This window comes from Lepidochelys kempii, chromosome 22 (assembly GCF_965140285.1).
Source record: "Lepidochelys kempii isolate rLepKem1 chromosome 22, rLepKem1.hap1, whole genome shotgun sequence".
Classification (NCBI taxonomy): Eukaryota; Metazoa; Chordata; order Testudines; family Cheloniidae; genus Lepidochelys; species Lepidochelys kempii.
Genome location: NC_136401.1, coordinates 9,441,635 through 9,467,934, shown reverse-complemented (window position 1 = coordinate 9,467,934; position 26,300 = coordinate 9,441,635). Strand labels below are relative to the sequence as shown.

The following is a 26,300-nucleotide window of genomic DNA, read 5'->3' as shown; positions in this document are numbered from 1 at the left end:
CACTGCTGTGCCTTTCTAGCAGAGTTTATAAAGTAAAGCACAGCCTTAATGTGCCACTGCATATAGATGAGCTGTCAACCAGTTTGAGCTAACACGGTGACATAAATACCAAAGGGGACCTTGAGCTCTCTTCCATCCGATGCAGGACCAAAGCACGGAAGAAACCTACAGCTCCAGGGATATTGCGAGTTACTCATTGTGCAAGAAGCAGGGCAGCCTTTTCTCTCTTCTGTGGCCATTCTTACTGCTTAGCAAACAAGGTAAGGAGTGAAATTTTAGGTTGTCTTCTTGAAAGCTGATGGAGATGAATCTTTACCCACCTCAGGTCCAGAGGGGCTTGCCCAGCCATTTCTAGGCTCATGTATGGGTACAATTAGCCATACTGTACCATCCAGATGCACCCTAAGTGCAACTTGTGGACTGCATCCTTTGTGCCTTATGTCCTCTCACCTCCTTAGGGTCAAAGTGCAGCCTAATGATTGAAACAGGAGACCTGGAGTCAGGACATCTGGGTTCTAGTCTTGGTTTGCTCATTGACTTGCTCTGGGACTTTGGCAAGTCACTAAAGCTCCCTCTGCCTCAGTTTACACATCTGTGAAATAGGTATAAAACACAGAGGTGCTGCAGGGCTTAACAAGATGCTATCAACACAAACATTTTGCACCTATTTTAGTTACATGTAAACATCTAGAATTACTAAGATTAGAGAGACAGGATGATCAACTCGTCAGGGCACTAGCCTGAGATTTGGGAGACCTGGCTTCAATTTCCTGCTCTGCCACAGACTTCCAGTGTGATTTTGGGCAAGTCACTTAGGCTCTCCATGCCTCAGTTCTCCATCTGTACAATGGGGATAATAACACTGCATTACCTCACAGGGTGCTGTGAGGATAAATACATTAGAGACTGAGGTGCTCAGATACTAGAGTGATGGGGTATGTAATATAGATGAATTACTAAAACTGAAAGAAATTGCAGAAAACCCTTTAATTCTCTACTTGTTCCATTTTGTGCCTATGACAGCACCTTTTTGTGCATAGTCAGTTTCTTTGATCCCTGGATAGAGTCAGTTACTTTTCCACAGCTGCAAGGAGCCTTTTAAATATCAGCAGGGAGGCAGAAAAATATGTATGCATGTAAAAAATGAATTTAGAAAGCAGGACATCCTGTTTGAAGAGTGCTTTGTCAGAAGCTGGTAATTTTAAAAAATTATTAATTTTTTAAAAATTCCAGTTTAAGGTGACCCTTTAATGAAATATTTGTAACATTCCTTGAGGTCCTTTGATGAACGGCAACACAAAAGGGCAAAGAGTTCTTACTAAAGATGGAAAGAAACCAAAGAATCTTTCTTTGCATGGTGACATTCCATCAGAGAAAGAATAAAACTTCCCTTCTATTAAAAGTTCTAAATCAGAAAATAACCAAATGACAACTTGAACTCTCAGCAAAGGTAATAGGCGTCCTTAGAAACTCCGGACTCCTAATTTGCAATATCACCAGAATCCCAAGAGACAAATTGTCAAGCTACCAATTTCTAGCCCTGTTAAAGATCCTGCAGAGTATTTTTATACAGACTTACAGAAAAACATTTCAGAAAGCTTGTGTTTGCTAATGCCATGTTGCTTTATCCTTTGTACCACATCTCTCTTATAACACCTCTTCTATTCCCAGTGACCAAACCTTCTCTCAAAGCACTTACTGGCTAATGAACACAACTGTTTTCTTTTTAATTTCTATCCTGAACAAATGCAAAATGACCTGTGAAATCTAAGTGACATATAGTTTGTGGTCATCACACAGTGTTTGGTTGTGCCTAAATATCACAAAACCATAAAAGAGAGAGACACAAGGTTCAGTTTATATTAAAAAAAAACAAACACACACTTAGGGCCTGATTCTCATTTCCACAAAGGTCCCTTTACACCACTCTGCAGTGTAAAGGGGTTCTTGATGGGAAGGTAAATTATATTTAGTCTAGAGTGATGCAAAGGAACCTTGTTTTAAATTAGAATGATGCCTTCACAGAGTATTGGACTGGGATATCATTCCTTTCTCTGACACTGACCTGCTATGTGGCTCTGAGTAAGTCATTTTGCTGCTCCATGCCTTGGTTTCCCCAACTTTAAAAAGGGGCTGATGACACTGATTTTGCTTTGTACATTGTATTGAGGCAGATGAATGAAATGCTCTGTACAAGAGCCAATTATTACTTTTGCATCTGATAATATTGTATCTAAAACCAATTTTGATTAAAAGAAGCCAGAAAGCAATAGTAGTCAGATAAAAATATTGTTTTGAAATGCTTTAAAAGAATCTTGAAAGTCCCTGGAACTTTACCTTGTAAAAACAAATATACATTTTTAACCTAAGCCTGGCTCAGAATTTGAATGAGAAAAGGGAGAGGATGGGGGCTAGTGGATACTCTTTGAATGGATTTCATAATCGTTGCTCATGTGGGTGTCTTTTATTTCTGATAAGAAGCTCGGAATTGCCAGAAGGGGTTTGCTTTGGACTGGGCGTGCATGTCTCTCTCTTGTACTTAACAAAGTGTTTTTCCTGCTCTTGTGCAAGATCAGACAGATCACAGCTTTGGAATGGCTGAGTGATTTGTAAAGATCTACATCCAGGTGCCCAGCTGGTGTATGTGTGTGTAGACATTAGAACTATGCTGATTTACATCAGCTGAAAATCTGGCCCCTGCAACATCCCTCCTGAATTCCCAGAAAGACCCATCTGTCCTGTTGCTGGTCGGATGATCCCATTTTTCCAGTTTCTGTCCCAGGTACTGGACAGAGAGCTTCACAGTATAAAATATTTCCCCACTAGTGTAGACTGAGGTAAGATACCAGCAGGCAACAATCCCATTTCAAGGATTTACATGTGTTGGATTCCAGCCTACTTCCAAGATTCTCTTCCTTCTCTGGACAGCCAAGAATTTTGCTGCTAGGCTGTGCGAGAACTTTCCATATCCCATTGGATCAATTATCCACCTCCACAGCAGAGGGCAACAACCCTAAGCTGAGTCCCCAGCAAATCTAAATGGCTGAAGTTTGTTTGTTGCACCTGTCACAACATTATTACAGAACAGCTGACAGGATCAGCCCCAGAGTGCAGCGTAGTCTTTGGAGCTCATGTTCTTTGGAGAACAGGTAAGTCTTCAGGAATATTTTTCCCTAAGAGACAGAGCACGTTTGATGAGTGTCTGTTCCAAGCATAAGGAGAAATGTGAAAGAATTCCCAGAGATGGGGCTGGGCAAAGGAGATAAATGGAGCAGTCAAACCTTGTGATGAAGCATTGGATTGAAATGCAGAAGATCTAGGTTTGATTCCTCACTCTGGCAATGCTTTGAAGGACTAGCCGAGACTTTAGGCAAACAAGGGTAGAGTGTCAGGATCCTTCCAGAGCCATAACTAACCCTGGATGATCAGGGCGTGACAGTAGTGAGCAAAGCATGCAGCTGCCTGTGAGGTTTTTGCCCCTTGCTCCTGGACAAAGATCTAGCTACAGCAAACCATATATTTGCCACTTCCAGACTGTATTGCTGTAGCTTATTGCATCCTCTAATGGATTCTACCCTACTTTCTTTGCCGATTCAAGGCCTTCATCCTGATCTTCAGAGCCGCCAAGGGGTCAGGACCTAGCTATATCAGCAACCACATCTCCACCTATGACCCATCAAGATGGCTGCATTTCTCCTCCTAGGCTATGCCGTGATCAGAACCCAAGAAAAGGGAATGGAGAAGAAGACAAAGCATCGCAGTTAAGGGGGTTTTGAATGTGCTATTGAGGAGATCACATCAGGGGCTTTCAGCCTAGGAGTCATGACCTCTAGAGGTGTCATGAAAATGAACAGGCATCAAGGACATGACCACCCTGCTTTGACTGTATTTATTTTGGGAGGAACTAGATCCTGGCTAGATGGGAAGGGGATCTAGGTATGGGAAAGAGGCTCACACTATGGAAAAGGTTGAGAACCACTGATTTAGATGAACCTAAAATGAAGCATTTTCCACTGCAGCTGAAGGGTCTTAGATATGAAACATAGTAAATAGCTCAGAGAAGAATCTCTTGCAGCCAGGGAGGCTGGAAACTCGATTAAGTCCATGATGGGCCTCTCTGTGCAGCTCTAATTTACCTCCTTTCTTTTAATACGTTGATAATGATTCCTATAGAATCCCCTAACACAGATGAGATAGAAGCCTTCCTTCTGCAGGATCTATATAATGACGTTGGCTTTAAAGAGGGAAGAACAAAGCTATACATATATATAAAATAGTAAATGAAACAATTAATTCACAGTACGGTGGCTCTTTTGGGTAATGTTAATCACTAATTTGGCTCCTGAACCACTGAGGACTGAGTACTCGTGGCACCTTAGAGACTATCACTGATATAGACGTAAGAGTGGCAGGGGTCCAGATGGGAGGGGAGAATTCCTCATTGACAGAAGCATCCCATGTGCTTATGAAATGTAAACAATAAAAATAGGCACCCAAGAGCAAAGCTTTTCTGTTTTGTGGTTGATAGTATCCACAAGCTTTGATTTATTAATATCCTTGTAGTACCTGGCTGTTTATCAAATATTGTTATCCTGCATGTAAACATCCATAGAAAAGAAACAGACAAGGTAACTAACATGTATTGGGTCAGGGACAGGTCTGACTGATTACATGACAGCTTGTACGGTGAGCTACAAAAAGATATATTTTTTTTAAACTTTGAATGTGTGCCCTTTTCTAGCCAAAGATGTTTTTATTTACCTAAATGTTTCTTTTTTCTGGTTGGCTTGTACCTTAGAATTATCAGGCACATCAAGATTGGTCTCTCTGGAGGACTTTCTGGGGGTATCAGGGAAGTTTATTGTGAGCTCCCACACCTTAACTGAATGGGTTGGAGCCTGAGTTCAACAAAGGCTTCCTTTCTCCAAAAATATGAATTAGTCATTAAAGTTAATGAGGTGTCAGCAAAGAGCTGGTTCACTGCATCGTTATCCCAGTTTAATTCAGGGCTCACTCTGCTGGTTTCAAAAGTTATACTGCTTAAAATCGGGGTAACAGTTGTGAATCAGCCCCAGTGCGTGCCTAAAGATCACTTCCCTTCTCAATGGCTCAAATTTTCACTCTCTTGGATTTTTTTTTAAATGTTATCATTTCACTGGTTCTTCATTCACTATAGAGTCTTCCAGCCTAGACAAGACCTGAATTACAAATGTTCACGCCGGCTCAGATGCGGGGTTTCTAGTTCAGGTGAATATCTATGAGTTTTTACCATTGTGATCAAGCCTGCAGCCACTTCATGCACAGCACGCCCAACAAACTCATCAAGAAGCAGAGGAGCTCTGTGATGGTGAGAGAGATGGACTCCTCAGATAGCGTCTCCAAGCAGGAGGTTGACCAGGTGTTCTGCTCCTACCTCCCAAAGCATCCTCTCACTGTGGTGTACATGCAGCTGCTGCAGGGATGCAAGGAGTCTGAAATCTCTGCACAGACGCAGACCTTGTTCATGGGCTCCCAGATCCTGCCCTTTTCCATGCTTCTTACACTACTAATGGGGCCTTCTGCACTTGCAGAAAGATGCAGCTGCCGCCCCATTAGAATTGTTATTGATAGTGCACAGAGCTTTACAGACAGCCCTGCCCCAAGGCACTTATCATCTAACTACCATGGAAATCATCCCTAGATACTACAATTTATCTGGACCACTGCCTCCTCCCCCTCACTCCCTGGTGTTTTACACCTCAGCAGTATTTATCTTGGCATCAGTTCACTTAGTCCAGTCTCTAGTATTTAAGTGCAAATCCCACATTCCTACCAGCAACAGGCTAATCTTGTTTTCAGAAACTTCCAAGGTGCTTAGTGAGCTTTGACTTGCCTGGACTAACCAGATGACTATCCCTGGCCTTCGGACCCCGCTGAGGAGGGAGAATGAGGTAGGCGGGAGGAAAGAGGCTCTCATGCTTCATTTCACCTGATTAAGTTACTTACCAGTTTCCAGCTCCATCCAGATCTGTTGTTTGTCCTTGACCGTTTGGGGCAAGATGCAACTTACCATAGCCCTGGGAGTTCATGTTCATATTTATTGACAGCCAAGACGCCTGATGGAGCTGCCCTCTATGTGAACCAGGTAGTCACTCCCACAAATACGCTGGTAAGTCCTGATATTCTGGGGCAACAGGGCAGCCCATAAGACTAAGTATGATGGGGCCTATGGATTTGTCTGAAAGCTGATCACCTTTTGAGGTCATGAAAGAACTCCCTAACTGTACAGCACCATGCACCTGATTCTGCAAGCGGTTGAGTGCCCCCTATGGGATGCTGTGTGCAGCTTCAGCAATAGGAGTGGAGGGAGCTCAGCAGCTTGCAGAAGGTGCTTAGTTTTAGGTTTCCTTATGTGACAAGAAAAGGAACAACAAAGCAAAACCCCCCATGAGAGAGCACTGTGTGTGCCACCCCTCTGTTGCAGGGAAGCTGTGATACAAGTATGCCCCTAATGCTCTCTGTATTGTGGCTCCATGCTGTCCACAAAACAGCCTGTGCTCATCAGTATAAATATTATTCATTTCAAAATATAGCCCCTTTTCTGGTTAGCGAAGCTGCCCATGAGCCCATCCTGGGCTTCAAAAGTGATTTGTTATTCAGAACAAACAATCTGGACCGTGAATGTTCAGACCCTGAGTGGCTCTTGGATTTGCTATTTGCATGTTATACAACTGATTGTTCACATGCTATTGTTTCCGCTCCCTGATCGGATGACTGAAAGGTGCTTCCCCCTCAAAACAGAAGAACAATAAATATGAATTTTTGGACAAATCATCATTTGTGCAACTTTTGAGATTCATGGACATTTTCAAAGCTATTGGGTGGTCATTCAAATACTTGCAAAGAATATGGGAGATGGAGGATCTTGTGCATAAGATATTTGACTGGGACCCAGAAAATCTGGATTCATTTCCTGGCTCTGCCACAGACTTGAACTGTGTGTGAACTTGGACAAGTCTTTTAGGGTAATATGTTCAAAAGCAAGTAAGAGACTTAGATGCCTAAGTCCCACTAATTTAGACTCTTAAATGCTGAAGTTACATTTGAAACTGGGACTTAGGTGCTTGATCTCTACAGACTACTTTTTAAAAGGGATTTAGGTGCCCAAATATGCAGCTAGGCACCTGGCGGGATTTTCAAGAGTACATGTACAGGTAAGGTGCCTGACCCCCTTTCCTTTCAGCGTGCCTCAATTCCCCCTCCGAGTCATGTTCATAAGCGTGCTTCCTTTCTCTCACCCTTGTTGGTCTTGTCTCTTTAGAATGTAAGCGTTTCTAGCAGGAACTGTCTCTTGCTATGTACAGCACCCAGCAAAATGAGGTCCTGATCTCAGTAACATGAATGATAAATATAATGTGATCATACTGAATCTAACTCAACGCTTTTATTTGTGAAAATATCTACAACTCAGTTTACTATTCGTGCTGCTCTACGATCCCCTTTTCCCCAAACCATTGTGTATTTTCTTCTGTATTTGTTTTGCTGGGTGTTGAGATATTAGTTAGGGACACAGCAGATTTTCTTCTCTCTGGGGACTTACAAGTTTGCTTTGAGAGAGTAGACAGGGGTCTTTCTGTCTAGGTATTTTCAAAGTATCTGAGTGCCAGTAGAACTATGGCCGTTCCCAGACAAATACTATTTTGCCTCTCCACAGCAACCTTCCATGTGAGGATCTCTGAGCCTTTTATAAGCAGTAATGAACATATCCTCCTAACTCCCCTAATGTAATTATTGACATATTACAAATGGGAAGACTGAGGCACAGAAAAGAGAAGTGACTTGCTCAAGGTCACACACAAAGTCTGTGGCAGAGCCAGCAATTGACCTTAGATCACGTGACTCCCAAGGCAATGCTTTATTGTTAGACTGTTTCCCGAGGCCTACAGGGAGATGCCTTCTTGCTAGAGGAAGTTGTTTTTGTTTATGGGTTGAGACAGAGCATGCTCAGTAAGTTTGTTTGTTTGTTTGTTATGGAATAGCAAAGAAAAAAGCTGAGCTGGATATTGCTTGCTCACCTTGAAAATAGGTCCAGTTATTTGGGTTTGATTTTCTAATGGGTTTGATTAGAAGTCAGCTGTAAAAATTCTGGAAATGAGCATATCAGGTCTTAGCATGGGAGAGATTTTAAAGCAGCCTACGAGGGCAAATCCATGCCTGGCAAAACTCTGTGGACTTCAGCAAGGTTACACCAAGGATGAATTTGGCCATATATTTTTAAATTAAAATTGAGCAGGCACTTAGTGCATTGTTCAGCAGCGTTATTAATAGTTATATCTGCTATGGGGAATGCAAAGTAGCTTTTTTGCATTCAGCTTGTTCATACGCCTCTTCACATCGATGACCCAGGTGACGGGTCAATAATTCACTCAATGCAAATTGAAAGCCAGGAATGTCTTGCAAGTCAATTACACTTAGATAAATAATTAGGAATATAAAAGGTATCTGAAGGACTAGAATGGAAGTGGCTCTGCCAGTGAAAATTTAACACACATTTCAAGAACAGTAGGGACAAGTTCTGCATTTAGATCTGCACATAGCACTCCACTGATCTTCAAAGGGAGTTGGGCAGGTATACCTGAAAGCCCTTAACAAACAAAACAAACAAACAAACACCAGACATAAGCATGAACACCCTGGATTCCAAGAAGGGTGAATTCCAGTGAATAATATTGATTTCCTGTAATAAAGACTTTTGCTTCCTGGAGGAAGGATGAAATTATAAAAGGCCAGGACGACAGATTAGACAGACACAGGTCTATTGTGAGGCTTAATTCATTAATAGTTTAGTGCCCCATCCTGTCCTTTATGGTAGAGAAGAAACAGGATTTGGTTGTAATAAATAGCAAGGAGATTCTTTAATGAGGCTGCAGGACATAGATGGATCCTTTGGCTCACAGACTGACTATACCAGCTTGGGCTGTAGAAGGGGATGATGGGGTTTGCAGAAGTGCCAAGTACTTATCACCCCAGTTGAAGTCAGAAGTCTACACTTTGGAAATCAGTTTCTACTGTCACAACACAGGGTCTCCACGTGTCCTGGCCTGGACTTCCATGCTGCCTGCCTCTTATGAAAGGTACTACAGCACTGCCAGCCACTATTCTCCTTGTCATTATGTGGATTAAAAACAGTGATTCCCACAACTGGTTGTGAAACAGAGTTCAGAAGACAAAGAATAAGGGAAGACAAGTATAGAGAGTACAGGCAATACCCAAGTATGACAGAAATCAGGGGTCATGGAAGCAGGAGAAGGCTAAAGACTGCTCTGCTGTGGATTGCAACGCCAGCAGTTGAGTGGGTTGCTCCGAGACTCCCCACATACACTTGCAGTTGGGGTGCTGGAGCATGAAAAGAAATCTTCCAACCTCCTGGCTCGCGATGCTCTTACTGTTGCATCTCAATGGACTAAGTGGTCAAGGTGGAATTGTACAAATAGAAGCCTAAGCTGCAGGTCATGTAGAGGCGAGGTTGCTGGCCAATTTAGCAGAGGAAAGAAACACAGAGATTTGTTGACAGACAGCTGACAGGCTTTAGCTTTGCATGGCATATTGTGGGCTTACAAATGTGCATGTTTGAGGGATGGAAAATTACTGAATTTAAAGGTGAAATAAGCTTTGCACTGTTACAACCTGAGCTTCCTTTGCCAAAAGGGACTGTCTTTGGGACCTTAGCAAAACCAGGGAACATTCCACAGGGGGTATGAGATAGTACATAATCTCTCAAGCCCCAGACACATGCTAAAGTGAGACCTAAGGAGGAAGAATTTGTATAGAAGAGAAAGAAACTAGAGTATCTGCAAATTAAAAGTGTGCATGTGTATATATATGAGCATCTGTATGTCTTTGTATAACCACCTTTCAAGAATGAGGTGGATTAAGTTACAGTTATTTACAAGAGCAGTTGATGCTTGAACCATTGACCTCATCACCTTTAGACTTACAGCAAGAAATAACTAGAGGCCATAAACTCTATTCTCAGATATTCACACTCATTTGGATACCAGCTTTAACCTACTCTGACTTGGTCATGGCCAGTGACTTACAAATCATGTGCTGCAGCATGCAGTGTATGGCTGTGTGGCCAGGGAGGGAGGGGGAAGATACCTGCAGTTCCAAAGTGGTGAGAAGGGAGGCATGGTGCTTATATGAGGCACTAGCAAGCGAGTGCTGAGCAGCAACACTTCTTACACCGCTAGATTGGGTGTAGAAATGGCTACTCCAAGAGCGGTCCTGGTAGTTCCTGGAGAATTCTGCCTATCTGTGGCAGCAGTAGCCTCTCCACTACCATCCTCTTTGCAACCTGGAAGTGCAGAGAGCAATGTTATGGTTGCCTTGAGTATATGGTATGCTAGGGACTTCCTGAACTGTCTTGCACACCCGTGCCGAGCAGTGGTAACAGAACCAAGCTTTTAAACCAATGCTTTGTACCCCCGCCCCAGAGCTGGGTGCTTTTCGGCATTGGATGGAGTAACTGTACCAGTTTAGGTTCATAACACACTTTGGGATGAGAGGTTCTATGCGACTCTAAGCTCTTCTCGCATGGTAGCCCTGAACATTGGGGTACCTTGAGATTTGATGCTGAAGCAACCTCAACTGTGTCACTGTACTCAAAGAAGCAATGGCCTCAGGCAGTGGCTGTCATCTAGCTATGTGAGGCCAACTGCCTCTCAGCCCTGTTTCTGTTGGAAACAGTTTCTGTAGGAAGCTCTCTCAGGGTATGTGTACGCAGCAATTAAACATCCACGGCTGGTCCACGTCAGCTGACTCAGACTTGGCGGGCTTAGACTGTGGGGCTGTAAAATTGCACTGTAGAAGTTTGGGCTGGAGCCTGGGCTCTGGAAGCCTGCTGCCTCGTGGGGTCTCGAATGTCTACCCTACAATTTTACAGCTCTGTCGCCCAAGTCCCGCCAGCCCAAGTCAGCTGACATGGGCCAGCCAGGGTGTTTAATTGCTGTGTGGATATACCCTCAGTGCACTGAGCCAGACACTGAGACGTGACTTTGGTCAGTTCTGCAGTACCAAATTTCAGATTAATGATTCACTCTTAATACTTCAGAGAAGTAAAAAATAAATAAATAAATAAAAAGGGAGAAGCATCAGACTTCTGTGACCTGCACTTTGTGCATTTCCCTCCTGACTTGAATCATTAACATTTTATGTGAGTTGTGCCAGCCCATCCCCCCCTGTCCCCAATTCTCACTGAGTTCTTGGGTTATTTGTGACTTCTGTTCTCACTCACACAAGGGAGAGTCCTCCAATTTCAGTGTCTTTCCCCCACCTCCGCATCTTGGCTGAGGTGCCTTCTCCTGGTAACATGAAGATGAGGAGACCAGAGATGGTTAGAAAAGGTGCTCCCCCACCCAGAACAGGTCTGTGAAAAGGAAAAAAAAATATTGATGTTTTCCGAAAAAAGTGACTTTTCAGCGAAAAATCAAAAACTGAAATATTTTGATTTGGAAATGCTGCCATGGTGCCTCCTGGGAGTTGTTGTTCAGGTGCCTCGTATTCCCATTCTCAATGAGCCAGGCTCCCTGGGGGACTACATCTCACATGGTGCGCCACAGTGTCCCACCCTGGGAGTCTCTGGCCAGGTGCATCATGGAAGGTGTAATCTGGCTGGTAAGCCCAGATCATAGAGGAGAATGGGGACATGAAGAAATCAAACTACAACTCCAAGGAGGCGTCATGGTAGGATAGTGGAATCAAAATATTTTTTTGGCTAAAATATTGTTTTCAGGCATTTGTTTTTTTAATGAAGATTTGAAATTTCCCATGGAAAGCAGGCACTTCGTGAAAAAAAGTGTTCAGTTACAAAAATTTCTGTTAAAAAGGTTTAGATGGAAAATTTTCAGCCAGTCCCTTCAGTACAGTAGGTGAGTGCATAATTGATCACCTCAGGCTGCAGCACTGCTAGGAAAAAAAATCTAGTCACTTTAAACTGAAGCACTCTGTTCATTTTATCTCACACTTTGAGAACGTTTGTTTCAGTGTATCCTCTTTTGCTGGTTCCTTTATGCTTCTAAACTGATAAAGGACTCAGCAACTCATATGGACTCCAGTGTGGCTAGGGAATTAATTTAGTCTCATGAGTAATAACAAACAATGGAACCCCTTTATCGGCAATGACACCATCCTTACCGAAGAATACTAGCAAATGATTCTGTCTAGACAGAGCCATAGGGAGATGATAAAGGATCAGCCATCTCTAGGAGCCCACACAGATCTTTCTTCCCCCCGTGGGATGCAGAGGAGAAAGGAATGCCACCATCTATAAACTGCCTCCAGCTCGGGAGTTGTCTGCAGCCATGAGAAGTGTCAAATTCTGTCCATTTGGTTCCAGGCATTAAGCTGCCACTTCTAATGAATGCAGTTATTGCATTCCCTTTGTGTTGCCATATTCACAGTGAGAATAGTAACTGTAATAGTCTTACTGCTGTAGACCATTTATACATACATCTGCATCTATGCATTTTAATCTGAGGCTCTGTGTAAGCATTCTTAGCCTTTCAGAGAGCATTATTTGCTGGGATCTCCATTACTATGGCATTTTTTTGCATGTATCCATTTGGCAGCTTTCTTGTGAATGAATTATTCCTTTAGTTAGGCTGCAAATTTCCCCTGCCAAAGCCTGCCTCCTCAACCAATACACACTGGGCATATTATGAATTGCAAATCCTCATATTGCTCAGCTCATACCTCACATTGCTCATATCCTCATGTTGCTCAGCAGGAGAGAAATCAGGGAAGCAAACCAGCATGATGTTTTTAAAGTTATTATGTATGTAAATAGCAAGGAATGACGGTCTAGTAAGTACTAGGCTGGGACGCAGGACACCTGCATTCCAAGCTTTGCCACACACTCCCTGTATGACCTTGGGCAAATCATTTAACCTCTGTGAGCTTCAGTTCCCTATCCGTAAAATAAAGATAATATATTTCTCCCATCCATTGTCTCACCTATTTAGATTGTGAGATCCATGGGGCACTGACTGTCTCTTATCAGATGTATGTTCAGGGCCAAGTACAATGAGGCATCTAGGTGTCAGTGTAGTAATTAAAATAATGTAAGAAGAAACCTTGGAACCTCAAAAACTGTGCTTTTTAAAAACCCTTTCACAAAAAGGTACATGCATGAATTTACAGTAATGTCTGCTTGAATGAGGATGAAGACATTGTACTTTAATATAGACTTTCATCACAGGAACTCAAAGTACTTTATAAATATAAGTCAGTCCAGCCTCCTACGTCACATGGGGTGTTGTGAAAGTATTTTAATCCCTGTTTTACAGAAGAAGAATCTGAGGCACAGATAGTTTAAGTGGCTTGCCTCAGGGCATGCAGTAAGTCAGTGGCAGAACTGAGCCTAGAAACCAGGTGTCTTGGCTTCCAGTCCTCTGTTCTTACCATTGAGCTCCCACAGATGATGGGATCATGGGTTTCTGTTAGAAATGGAAGATGCCTCCTATAAAGATAATGGTTTATATTTTTAGTGGATGTTTCATCCAGGAGGACGCTTTACAAACCAATATAAAAGCTACGTATAGGAATCACTGCACCCACCACTGAAGTGCAGCATCAGTGGAATGGAAAGGAGCAGCTCTTCAGCAGCTCACAGCAACACTACATGACAGAGCGAGGGCAAGGCAGGGAATAAAGAGCATTGCTGTGTCCATCTGAAACCACAGGGGAATTTAGGCTGGCAGGATGTAATCACCCAAAGGGGAATTGGGCCAGGACTCCTGGATTAGCAGGCTGAGCCGAACTGATGGATCACATTGCCCAGGCAGAACTCGCATGTCTCTCAACACTAAGGAGGTAATGCCACTGCACCGATGATGTTGGGAGTCACGGTCATGAACAAATGCTTAATGGTGATGCTGGTGCTCCAGCAAGCTTTCTGCTGGGTCCCTCGGGCCTGGCAGGGAGCGTGGCTAGAACAGGAGACAGCAGCTTTTCCAGAATTTGCAAGTTTTCAAGACATGCTCCATCTATCCATGTAGGGCTTAACTGGGTCTCATATGGACAGGGAGCTCCTCACACCCCAGTTCCTGAGTGCCACATGAGCTCCCTGCCATGAGTGTTCAGCTTCCTTTCACAGGCTCTGTTGGGCCCCAATGCTGTGGGCATGCACTATCCTTCTGGAGGCCATCCGGTCCTCCAGACCAGACCATTCATCCATGGAACCTCTTGGGTACCTCTGCACATACACCATCCATCCAGAGGGTCACTCAAGTGCCTCTGGGTGGACACATACCACCCACAGGACTTTCCAGCCCACACTGCCAAGGGCATCCCTATTCCATCCGCAGCGGCACTGGAGTCCAGCCTGTGCCATTCAACCACAGGGCCACACACATAAACCATCCCAAGGTCTATTCAAGGCCTCCTGGGGTCAGACATCAGCTATCCATGGGACCTCCGGGACCTGATTGGTGCAACCTCAGCCAACCACGGGGCACACAAGTCAGACAGGAAAGATTTAGCAAGAGAAGCCCCTCTATAATACTGTATTTTAAGCTATTATCTCCCCACTTCCTGCTCAATTTCAACCCTTGATTAAACTGCAACACTAGTGCTAACTAGGTTCCCAAGCCTGAAAACTCAAATCCTGATCTGAAATTCAGATGCACCCAAAAGTACAGCAGAGGACTTTGAATCTGGGATTTAAATCCAGCACAGAGCTAAGGGTCAGTTGGAGAATTCATATCCAGAGCTGGGGTGGTATTACACCCCTACAAAGTTTGAGGTTGAGGGCGTAGCATGTCCACGTCGCAAGTTTTTGTTTGAAGTTACCACTATGGATGTAGCCGAACAGGCTATTTTAGTCATGATTTATATTCTTACTGTACTTGTGTTTGTTTCAGCACAGGGCCACCTCACTCTGGCAGCCCTGACATGCTTGTAGAACTTGTGATCTAAGCAGCAGGTGGAGTGGGGAAGATGTAACAGTTAAGCTGCTGCAACAAGCAAATTCCTAGGCTTCCCTGGACAGAGAGCCAAGAGAAAACGTGCCGTACCTTCCGAGGGTCTCACAGCCGCCTAGCATTTACTCCCTGGCAACGGCAACTGGTGGACAATGCGCAGCCTGCTCTGCTTCTGAATTTCACGAGCATTTTTTAATAAAAAGGATTTTGGAAGGAATTAGGACACGGGTATTTGGCATAGTTTCTCCAGAGCATGTTCAGCAAAGGAAAATAATAGACAGAAGGGGGTGGAAAAAAAAGAAATGTTTTTGGAAAGATAAGACCAAGGCTGTAAAGAATAATCCCTTAACTCTGTATTCCCCTTATTCTCCCTAAGCTTCCTAGAACTTCATTGGAGCCCCTCACAACCGTGTGTTTTGCCAAGAACCTCAGGTTCAGTGAGTTTTGTTGATCTCTCCCCACAGTGACTAGATTTTGCCACCCTTTCTCACATGGAATAGTACGTTTCTCTGGATGAAGTTGAAACCATGGGGTAAGGTACTATCCAATGCAAGACTGGGTGGTAGGACCCATCCAAAGGGGTTTAAAGGGCTACATGTTTTCCTGCTAAGATCTGAACCAAACTTACCAACCCCCAAATCTTTTCCCTTGTCTTCACTCATGATTCTGCTAAATTGCTGCACGTGGGTCAGATTAAAACTGTTTCCTTGGATTAGCATGCTCTGCACACAATGCTGTACAAAGGATTTACCCAGAAAACACCCAAATCAACAACAACAACAATTAACAAACAAACAAACAAGGGGAGGAACATTCAGTTACATTTCTGGGTGCACTGAAGAACTCCAGCTGGTATGTAGATATTAGACTATTGTTACCTGCTTGTGAGTGGGCAGGACTTCAGGGAAAAGAAGGGAGGTGGGAGAAGTATCTGTAATAGCAACAGAGGCTTGGAAGAAAGCCATACCATTCTGGGCATTTGTCAGAGATCCTAGATGGAGGGAGGGAGGGAGCGAGGATGGGGGAGAGGTTGGCAATTAATCCAGAGATCAGGAACCTTAATTCATAGAAATATAAAGGTTTCTGCTTATTACACTGATCAAGTGAAACATGAAACTGGAGCACAGCCGTGGAGCTTTCTGGTTCCTTGGGAGCGAACTACCAGGGGTGTCTACCTAGGGTGATGGGGTTTGTATTTTTTAAATGCCCCATTGTTTAAGAGTCCGGGTGTTGCAGTGCACCTTCTATAGTCCGGGTGTTGCAGTGCACCTTCTATATGGGAACAGACAGAAACGTCACTGATTAGAGCAACAAGGACTTGTATGAATAGAAAGACAGCAATATTTCCACATGATCTGCCCAAGCAGTAAATACGCCATGCTAAATATTACCTAAGACAGACTTGGGTTACTATTTGCTGATTTAAACCAAAGGGACCTTGAGAACCCTGTATATTATACAACATGCTTTACATAAGCTTCTCTAGACGAACTATGACGTATACTTGCAGTGTACTTATAGAGAAGGGAACATTAGCTCTTGCTGAAGCAAATCAGTGCACGCAAGTGGTGTGTGGGAGTGAAAAAGTTTGTTGAAGTGTGAATTCCTTTGTCACCTTTCCTAGACAAGGGTGTAATTCTTCAGGCGGTTTGATCTACTTGGGATTGCTTGAGCTAGACTCATAAAACAGTCCTAAAGTCTTACACGGAATCAGGCAAAGGAATTTTGGGATTTATTTTCCAGGCTTTGAGTCTAAAACATGGAATATAGTCTGATGCGGTTACTCATTACTTCCTACGTGCTTATTCTGTTGAATTGAGGGCCCAATCCTGTTCGCTCGTTAAATTCCCACTGATTTCAAAAGAAGCAGGATCCTGCCCTCTATATGTTCTTTGGTGGCTATTTATGTAACATCCTGCAGTCTGGGCTGACTGTAGGATCTCAAACCAGGACCTTCATTACAGACTTCTACCACCCGAGTTAAAGGACTACATCCTTTAGCTAGGAGTGGTAGCAGGTGGGTATCTGCTATGGATCCGCTATATAAAGTGTGGTGTGTGTAAAACAGACCTTGAACAATGAGTAATATCAGGCCATTTTGCAAACCCAGTAAGTGCTGACTAGTGGACACCTGCAATCACAATGCCACAGCACAGTGTTGTCACAAACAAGAGCCAGAGATGGGGGATAATAATGAGATTTCAAGGCACATGTTTCTGGGCAGAAGAAGAGCAGGAAAAAAGACGTATTTATTGGGAAACTACAAGGAATGGTCTGTTGCATGGGAACCTTTTCTTTTTGTCCAAGCTGTATTTTAACAGGAACGCATTAAAAGCATCCAAGGGAAATAAAACTGGAGGAGAGCTTGGAAAGTGACCTTGTTCCCTCTTCCCCAGTTGAGGTCTGTTTAAAATTTAACCTGCTTTGGTACCTTCCCTAGCCAATTAATTCAGCAGCAGAAGTTTCAAACAGTAAAAAGCTACTTTAGTTCTGTTCCTGTTTTAACAGGAATAGGGGGACATCCAAAGTAAGAATGCAGCCATGTGAGACACAGCAGCACGTCCATCCCATCAGGGGCTGGCGCTATGAACTAGGGCTGCAGAGGGTGCCTTTTGCTGCCAGCTTTGCAAGATGGAATTGATTTGTATTCTTTCATCTTTGATTTTCTTTCATGTGTTTTTCCATTTATTGTTGTTTAGTCTAAGGCACTTCCATTGCCCTCCTCACTGTATTGTCTGAGCACCTCACATGCTGATGTATTTAACCTCCCTCACACTTCTGTGAGGTAGGAAAGTGCTAGCATACCAATTTCACAGATGGGGAACTGAGGCACAAAGCGACTAAGGGTTTTGCTACCTTGCAATCAGGGGGTGGGAAGGGCCGGTTATTGCATCTCAAGTAGACATGCCCCAATTAGCTTTAATTTGAGTAATTACCCAGGATTCCATGTGGGCTTGTCTAACCCATGCTGATGGGCACAGTGCTCCAGTTCCTGAGCTAGCTAGATTAAAGCTAGTTTGGATACATCTCCCTTAGCTCTTGTCATACTCTGTGATTGCACTGTAGACATACACTAAGTGACTTGCCTAAGTCCACATAGGAAGTCTATGGCAGAACAGTGAATTGGATCCTGGGTCTGCTTGGTTCCAGACTACTTCCCTAACCACTGGGCCACCTTCTTTTTTCTGCAGCCTCTCTTTATCACTATACATTGGTAGAGGCAGCCAGTGATAGGTCACAGAATACTAATTCATCAGCTTTGGCAGCATATTTGGGGGGTATTTCCTCCAAGAGCCATAATTTATGGTGTTTCCAGCTGCCCGCTCTCATTAAAATAAACTAAAAATACATTAACAACTTTCTTTCCTACAGAATCAATTGCTTTAGTTGTCACAGGGTTGTTGAGTGATGACGTGGAATGGGAGGGGCAGTGTCCATCAGACAATGTATTAACATGTAGCCCATTCTATGGGAGTCTGCAAACCCAGGTATATATACAAGGGCCAAATTATGGCTCCTGGAGGAAATACCCCCAAAATATACTGCCAAAGCAGTGTTAACTGCACCCATATTCTAGCTGGCAGAAGACCCAGGAAAAGGCATCCATGACCCCAGGTCTGCCCCACAGCAATTCTGGGCCCCAGGGCAGGGCAGGGCAGGCAATGGGCCCCCACGCACGCACAAGCCATGCCCGAACGGACGCAGTCCGCCTGACATTTGGGCAGTGCTGCACCTGTGCTGGCTGGTGCCCAGCAAGCTGCCGGCTGCGCTGCTGGGTGAGCTCTTGTGGCATTGCCAGGGCTTCCACATGCCGGTAGGGTTGCCAACTGTCTACTTGTGCAAACCTTGCCCCGCCCTTGCCCTGCTCCTTCCCTGAGACCACGCCTCCGTCATGCCTCTTTCCGGGGCCCTGTCCCCTGCTCACTCCATTGCTTGCTCTCCTCCACCCTCACTCACTTTCACCAGGCTGCAGCAGGGGTTGGCGTGCAGGGGGGAGTGCGGGGTGCAGGCTCTGGGAGGGAGTTTGGGTGTGGGAGGGTGTGCGGGCTCTAGGCTGGGGCAGAGGGTTGGGGTGCGGGAGGAGGCGAGAGGTCAAGGAGTTTGGGTGCGGGGTGTGAGCTCTGGGAGGGAGTTTGGGTGCGGGATGCAGCTCTAGGCTGGGGCAGGGGTGCAGGAGGGAGTCAGGGGGGTCGGCGCTTACCTCGGGCTGCTCTCAAAAGTGACTGGCATACCCCTCTGGCAGTGGCTCCCCAGCGGGAGGCCCGGGCACCACCCCTGCAGCTCCCATTGGCCGCAGTTCCCAGCCAATAGGAGCTGCGGAGTTGGCACTTGGGGCAGGAGCAGCGCATGGAAACCCCCTCCCCAGGGTCCACAGGGACTGGCTGGCCTCTTCTGGGAGTGGTGTGGAGCAAGCGTGGGCAGGAAGCCTGCCTTAGCCCCTCTGCGCTGCCAGTGGTGGCAGCCCCGGGCCTGTTTAAATCACCCAGGCCCCTGAGCAATTGCCCCCTGTGCCTCCCCTGTTGGTGGGCCTGCGGGACCCCACCCTGATTATTCCTACTAGGAGCATAAATAACGTGCATGTAGGTGCGTGTACACGTAGGTGACGTTACAGAGCGAGACTTGCAGACCACAATCCATCCTCTGTGCTATGCTCTCTAATCCCCTGCGTGGCTCGTACAGCAGAGAGCCTGTGTGGTGGCCATGTCAGTAGGCAAGAGGCTAGAATTGCTGATGGGATTCTCAAAAAGAACAGGAGTACTTGTGGCACCTTAGAGACTAACCAATTTATTTGAGATTAAGCTTTCGTGAGCCACAGCTCACTTCATCGGATGCTGTAGCTCACGAAAGCTTATACTCAAATAAATTGGTTAGTTTCTAAGGTGCCACAAGTCCTCCTTTTCTTTTTGAGGATACAGACTAACATGGCTGCTACTCTGAAACCTGTCATGATGGGATTCTGTACCACCAGCCAGAATTTGGGCCAGGGAAAGAGAGCCACAGATTAGGCACTAAAATAATGTTATATCTAAGGATTATTAAGAGACCCAGTTCATCTCCTTTCCAAACCACAGCACACGAGAGGTGAAAGACCTAATACAATAGCCTGAGGCGCCTCTCCCTCCTTAACCATCAGTCAACCGCCTTCATTAAAGAGCTGCTCCTGCTCCTCTTGAAGGCAATGATGAAATTCCCTCTGAGTTCAGAGAGAACAAGACTGAGTGCTAAGGAGCTGAAACACGACCTTAGCTGTTTTGTCCCCCAACAGAGATCAGAGGTGCAGACATCTGTCACGGAGGGATCCACTCACCTCCAGTCTGGTGCCTCCTCCTGGTCACTCTGGGGATTAGTTCTTGAGGTCAACGCCCCCGTCCGCAATTTGGACGCCATTACTCCAACTCGGATCTGCAGCTACTCTCACTCCAGGACCTTCAGTGTCTCCTTTGAGACACAGCCCTCCAGCATTCCCCTTTCCAGGGTTCAGTCCATCATCAGTTCTAGGCAGTGGGTCCATTCACTGCCCTCAGTGGCTGGTAGGGGAACCTGGGCCTGCCCTCTGCTCCAGGTTCCAGTCCAGGGACACTCAACTCAGCAGTTCTGGGCTTTCCTCTCCCAGCCCTCACTGCTCCTTCCCTGGACTGCTGCCTACCACACCCGGCTCCCCTTCTCTCTCTGGGTGTCCCTGCTCCAAGAACCCTTTTTCCAGGGACTGACTTCTTCCTGCCTTCCCTAGCAGCCCCAAACACTTCTCCCTCTTCCCAGGAAGGAACTGCCCTCTCTCAGCAGCAGCAGTCTAGTCTGTAGCCCACTTTACAGGCACAGGTGAGCCTGTTCTCTAATTAGCTGCCTCCAGACAAAAGCTCCCATTTGCAGCCTAATTAGCTGATTGGGCCCACCTGGCTCAATTCGGCTCTTGCAGGGCTAGCGTGGGGATCTCCCCCCACCACAACATCTCAGACTCCAGTAGTTTTTTCGGGGGAAAGTTTAATGTCATTTTCTGTTGGGTGTCTGATTTGATGCCAGTGATGGTGAGGGATCTAGAACAATGTGGAACACAAAGCTCTACCTAAGCACACCCATCCTGGCTTGCTTCACCATGTAGAGGTTCCAGCCCTGGGATCTGCCAAATGCCCCTCAGTCTGGAGTCTGATCTGCACCATTCCTACTATTCCAGGGCTGGGTATCTCTAAAACAGATGGTCAGTCATGCAGGCTCCAGCCCTGTGAAATACACACATCTCTGCGCAGTTGGGGACCCAATGTCCTCAAAAGACGCAGTAATGTTAAGCTCGGAACAGCCAGTGAATCACCAGTGAGAGCATTTCCCACAGGGCCTCACTTTTTATTTTAATTTATTTCAGTTGTTTTTAAGCTGAAACTCTTTGGCCCCAGGAAATATGATTAGAGAATGAAATGAAACTTGGCTGTGTGAGAAGAATGTGGTCCAACAAAGGCTGAGTACGTGTACATACTGTACACTCCTATGATGGGTTAGTATGCCTGTTAGTCTAATATGTCCTCTCTCTGGGGAACTATATCTTACATTTGCAGGAGGACTGGCTACTGGATCAAATAAGTCTTTTTGTAACAAGCCAAATCAAGCCCGTGAATCAGAACATCCTTGAATTTTGGGGCAATTCAAAATCTGAACCCAGATCTGCATTTGGATTTTGCAGCTAGTCCCTAGCTCTATAATGGGCTGAATCAAAACTCCACATCTAGTTCTGGAGGGGTTCCAAACCCAGACCCAAATTTTGCCGTTTGAACCCATCTCTACTATTTTCCCATCAGTGACTCTCATATTTTGTGTCCCTCTTATTAGTGTTTGCCAGTCACAGGGGACCAAATGAACAAGGAGACAGAGGAAGGAGGCCAGAATCTGGCTTTTTAGTTTTAGCAGTATCTCTTGGGAAGGCAGAAAACTCCCCTTCCCTTCCATTTTTGTCATTTCTTATTAATGATGGACCTGAACCAAAACACAAATTCCAGCCAATCTTGGACTGTGGGAGAGTTTGAAACCTGAAGCTGGATCTGAGATTTGCACTCAGGTAGAGCAATAGGCATATTAACAATAACTATACGGACATTCACATCTCACATTGCTAGTATAGGTCCTTCTCCATTTTTCCTCCTACCCTCCCAAGGTTCATTATTCATTTCACATTCCCTCCTCTTCTAATGCTGATACATAAAGATACAAAATTGCTGAGACTGGCCCCTCTATCTTTTCAGCAGCTGACTGAAAATCCCCATATCCAGACTTTGCAGTTTCTGAAAACCAGGCCCCTTTAAGGGGTCTTGAATTGTGCACCTAAACTCACTAGTCACTTTTGAAAATTATGGCCATTGTATGACCTTGGAAAAATCATCTAACTTTTCTGTGCCTCAAGTTTTTTCATATGAGAGTGGGAATACCAATACTTAGCTGCTTCACAGGGGGTTGTGAGATTTAATTCATTCACGTTTGCAAAGCTTATTGAGCAAACTGCTATTATTGTTTTTCACTGGAATGCTCCTTGGGGTAAGAACACATTTGGTTCCTTATATATGAATTGGAATCCTTCCCAAATGGCCAAAGGCCAGTGTGCTAATGTCATAACATTTCATAAGCAAGTCAACATCTTAAGTCTTGTACAGGATTCATTCCTCTCTCTCCAATTGTAAATAAAACTATCACCTGCCATAATGTTTATAAAATGTTGTTCTTTGTCCAGACTACTTTGTCGATAGAGGGAATGTTCAAATACTTCCGGAAGCGCTTTGCCAGCCATCTGACGGAACGCTGTCGCCGAAGAGCAAGGCTGGTATCTAAAGATGGAAGGTGTAACATAGAGTTTGGGAACGTGGAAGAACAGTCACGGTTTGTCTTCTTGATTGATATATGGACCACCATCCTGGACCTAAGATGGAGATACAAGATGACCATCTTCATCTCAGCATTCTTAGGCAGTTGGTTCCTATTTGGTCTCCTTTGGTACGTTGTGGCATATATACATAAAGATCTTCCTGAATTCAGTCCTTCCATAAACCACACCCCTTGTGTGGAGAACATAAACGGCTTGACCTCTGCTTTCCTGTTCTCCCTGGAAACCCAGGTTACCATTGGCTATGGCTTCAGGTATGTCACAGAGCAGTGTGCCACTGCCATTTTCCTGCTGATCTTCCAGTCTATCCTTGGGGTCATCATCAACTCTTTCATGTGTGGTGCTATCTTGGCTAAGATTTCTAGGTCCAAGAAACGGGCCAAGACCATCACCTTCAGCAAGAATGCGGTCATTAGCAAACGAGGCGGCAAGCTGTGCCTCCTTATCCGGGTGGCCAACCTTAGGAAGAGTCTACTGATTGGGAGCCACATCTATGGGAAGCTTCTGAAGACCACCATCACCCCAGAAGGAGAGACTATCATCTTGGACCAGGTCAACATAGACTTTGTGGTGGATGCTGGCAATGAGAACCTCTTCTTCATCTCTCCCTTGACTATTTACCACATCATTGATAAGACCAGCCCGTTCTTCCACATGTCAGTGGAAACCATCCTCCAGCAGGATTTTGAGCTAGTGGTATTTTTAGATGGTACAGTGGAAGCCACTAGTGCTACCTGTCAGGTCAGGACATCCTATATCCCAGAGGAGGTACTCTGGGGCTACCGTTTTGCTCCCATCGTGTCCAAGACCAAGGAAGGGAAATATAGAGTAGACTTCCACAACTTCAGCAAGACCGTGGAAGTAGAGACTCCTCACTGTGCCTTTTGCCTCTACAATGAGAAGGATGCTAAAGCGAAGGCAAAGAGAGGTTACGACAACCCTGGCTTCATTCTATCAGAAGTCAGTGAAACCAGCGACACAAAAATGTAGCTCTGTATGCACATGGGACTGGGGCATTTTTCATTGTAACACAAACTCAATACAGAGGTGCCCAATAACCTAGTAGCACAGAAGAAAAATGAACAGGGCTGTTTTGACATGAAAATAGCTCCTGATTTCTCAAAAGAATTAAATCAAAGCAGACCACCACACCACTGATCTTCGAGAGGCTATTTAACTGCATTATATATATATATATAAATATATTTTCATAGAATATATATTTTTTATACCTACGGGATGTTCATTTAAGCTGCTAAATTGGAATGTCCAACTCACTCAATTAAGTTCCCAAAGGCATTTGAGCCATAAGCAAGTCTGACAACATGCCTTAAAAGAAGAGACACAGGGAGGGCTTCAGATGTGCTGAAGAGGAGCGGGTTCTTGGGATGAAATGTGAAAAGAAGAGATAGGTAAAAAATCGTCAAAAGTGCCTAAATGTACATCTACAATCCTACGTGGCTCCCTAGTTACGTACTAGGGCAGTTGGGATTATTTGAGCAGAAGTAATGCATGTACATCTACCCAAGCTGGTAATTACACCTCCCAGCTACTGTGTAGACATATCCTAAGTGGCATAGGAGCCTAAACCCCATTTTCATAATTGAAATCAATGAGAGTTAGGTGCCTAAATACTTTTGAGGAACTGGGCCTTAGAGCCTATGTCCCACTGATTTCCTCCTAGTAGCCTAAGTCACTTTTGAAAATGGGACATAGGTTCCTTAGAAAATTTGACCCCAGGATCTCTTCTTTCTTTCTCTGTTTGACTCTTCTTAATCTATTGTAGTGAAGCCTTAGTAGGTTCTAGTTTCTTGGAAAGCTAGAAGCAAAGGAAAAGTTTGGGTCATGATGATATATTTAGAGCTGGCGAGAAAATTGAATTTCCTTCCCATGAAATATTCTGATTTTGTGGAAGAATATTTTTTGTTCCAAATCAGAACAAAATGTCAAAAATTTAAATTTTTTTGCAGGAGGAAAAAGTCTGAAAAATTCCATTTTAGGAGAACCAAACCAGAATTGTTTGCCTTGCTCCCAGCTGACTGACTCACTCTCATAGGACTTCCCAGAAAGCTGACTGCGTGGCAGGTCAGGTGGCCCCATGAGGCAGTTGTCCAGGCAATCTGGGAGCTGGGGAAAGACAGGGCTGGCAGTAAAAATGGTTTGATGGAATTGAAATATTCATGGAGAACGTGTTGATTCCTTGGAATCTGCTTTTTCTGATGAAAAATTGTTCCATTGTACATTTTTTTGATCAGCTTTAGATGTATCCTTTTAAGAAAAAAGATACTTTATATGCAAAACAAAAATAAAATATATTATTCTCTGAAGCATGATAGGTCTTTGCCTACAACACTAGCAATGAGGATGCAGAGACACTCAAAATTGAATTTTCTAAAGGCTGAAACCAACTGAATAATAAATAAATAAGTCAACTGAAAGATTCCCATTGACTTCAATGAGCTTTGGATTAAGACATAAATCATACATCCCATTTATGCAAGCAAAACATTCATAGGCATGAGACACTGAGCTTTCAATCAGTAACAATCAGGTATGCAAAGTATATTGAGTATAGCTGGTCAACATTTTTCTAATTTTGATTTTTCAGTGAAGTTTGAAACACCAGTGAGAAGTTTCAGCCAACATTTTGTGAATTTTTCACCATGCCCTCCTTGTTTTTTCAACTGAGTTCTACTGTTGAGTGTCCAAATGATGGACCAAAGAGGCGTGGGTGATCCTGGGGCTTTTCCCCATCAGTTTAATCAACACAAGTCCATGTTGAACATGGTTATGATGCAAATGACATGCTAAATGCTGTTTGCAGTGTCGATGTAGCCGCATTGGTCCCAAGATATTAGAGAGAAAAGGTGGATGAGTTAATATTTTTTACTGTACCAACTTCTTGTCTCTTTCACCAACAGAAGTTGGTCCAATGAAAGATATTACTTCATCCCCTTCTAAATGCTAACAGATCTGAACAGTTTGAACGGAAAAGGAGAATTAAGCAGGCAAAATTACAAGAATCATACTGAGAGTTATTTTGAGAATGAGTGGGATGGAGCGTAGTGTAGAGATCTGGGCATAGGACAGGGAGCCAGGAATTCTCATGTCCCAATCTCATTTCTCATAGCAACTCTTTCTTTGGCTTTGGGCAAATCACTTTAACACATACTTCGGGGTCTCCACCTGTAATATGGGATGACAGTACTCACCTACCTCCCAGGGGTGTTGTGAGGAACAATTAGTTAATGCCTGTAAAGCATTTGAAGATTAGTCAGCCCTAAGTATGAAGAGTGACCAACCCTTCATTGTATATTGTCTCCACTCCTTCACCCACCCACCCACTAATTCTTTTCTTGTGGGCAGAAGGGCATTGCTACTCAGTGCAGGTGGATACAAAGAGATGTTTGTTTTAATGTTGTGCGTCCAGATGCAACAGTGATGAGCACACTGTAAGTTATTAAAATAAATGTCATAGA

The 26,300-nt window shown here is 44.4% G+C and overlaps 1 protein-coding gene across 4 annotated transcripts; it reads left to right on the top strand.

Annotated features, from left to right (window-relative positions):
• On the top strand, window positions 1-26,300 carry KCNJ1 (potassium inwardly rectifying channel subfamily J member 1). Of its 4 annotated transcripts, XM_073320885.2 has the most exons (4): window positions 1-260; window positions 3,599-5,247; window positions 5,839-5,930; window positions 22,672-26,300. In XM_073320885.2, the coding sequence occupies exons 3-4, from the start codon at window positions 5,886-5,888 to the stop codon at window positions 23,809-23,811; spliced, it is 1,185 nt and encodes a 394-aa protein (XP_073176986.1). In that variant the 5' UTR covers window positions 1-260; window positions 3,599-5,247; window positions 5,839-5,885; the 3' UTR covers window positions 23,812-26,300. The 4 variants fall into 4 exon arrangements, with proteins under 4 accessions (XP_073176986.1, XP_073176985.1, XP_073176987.1 ...); XM_073320884.2 differs by having other exon boundaries at window positions 3,599-5,930; XM_078849879.1 differs by lacking the exon at window positions 1-260 and adding an exon at window positions 3,069-3,149 and having other exon boundaries at window positions 3,599-5,930.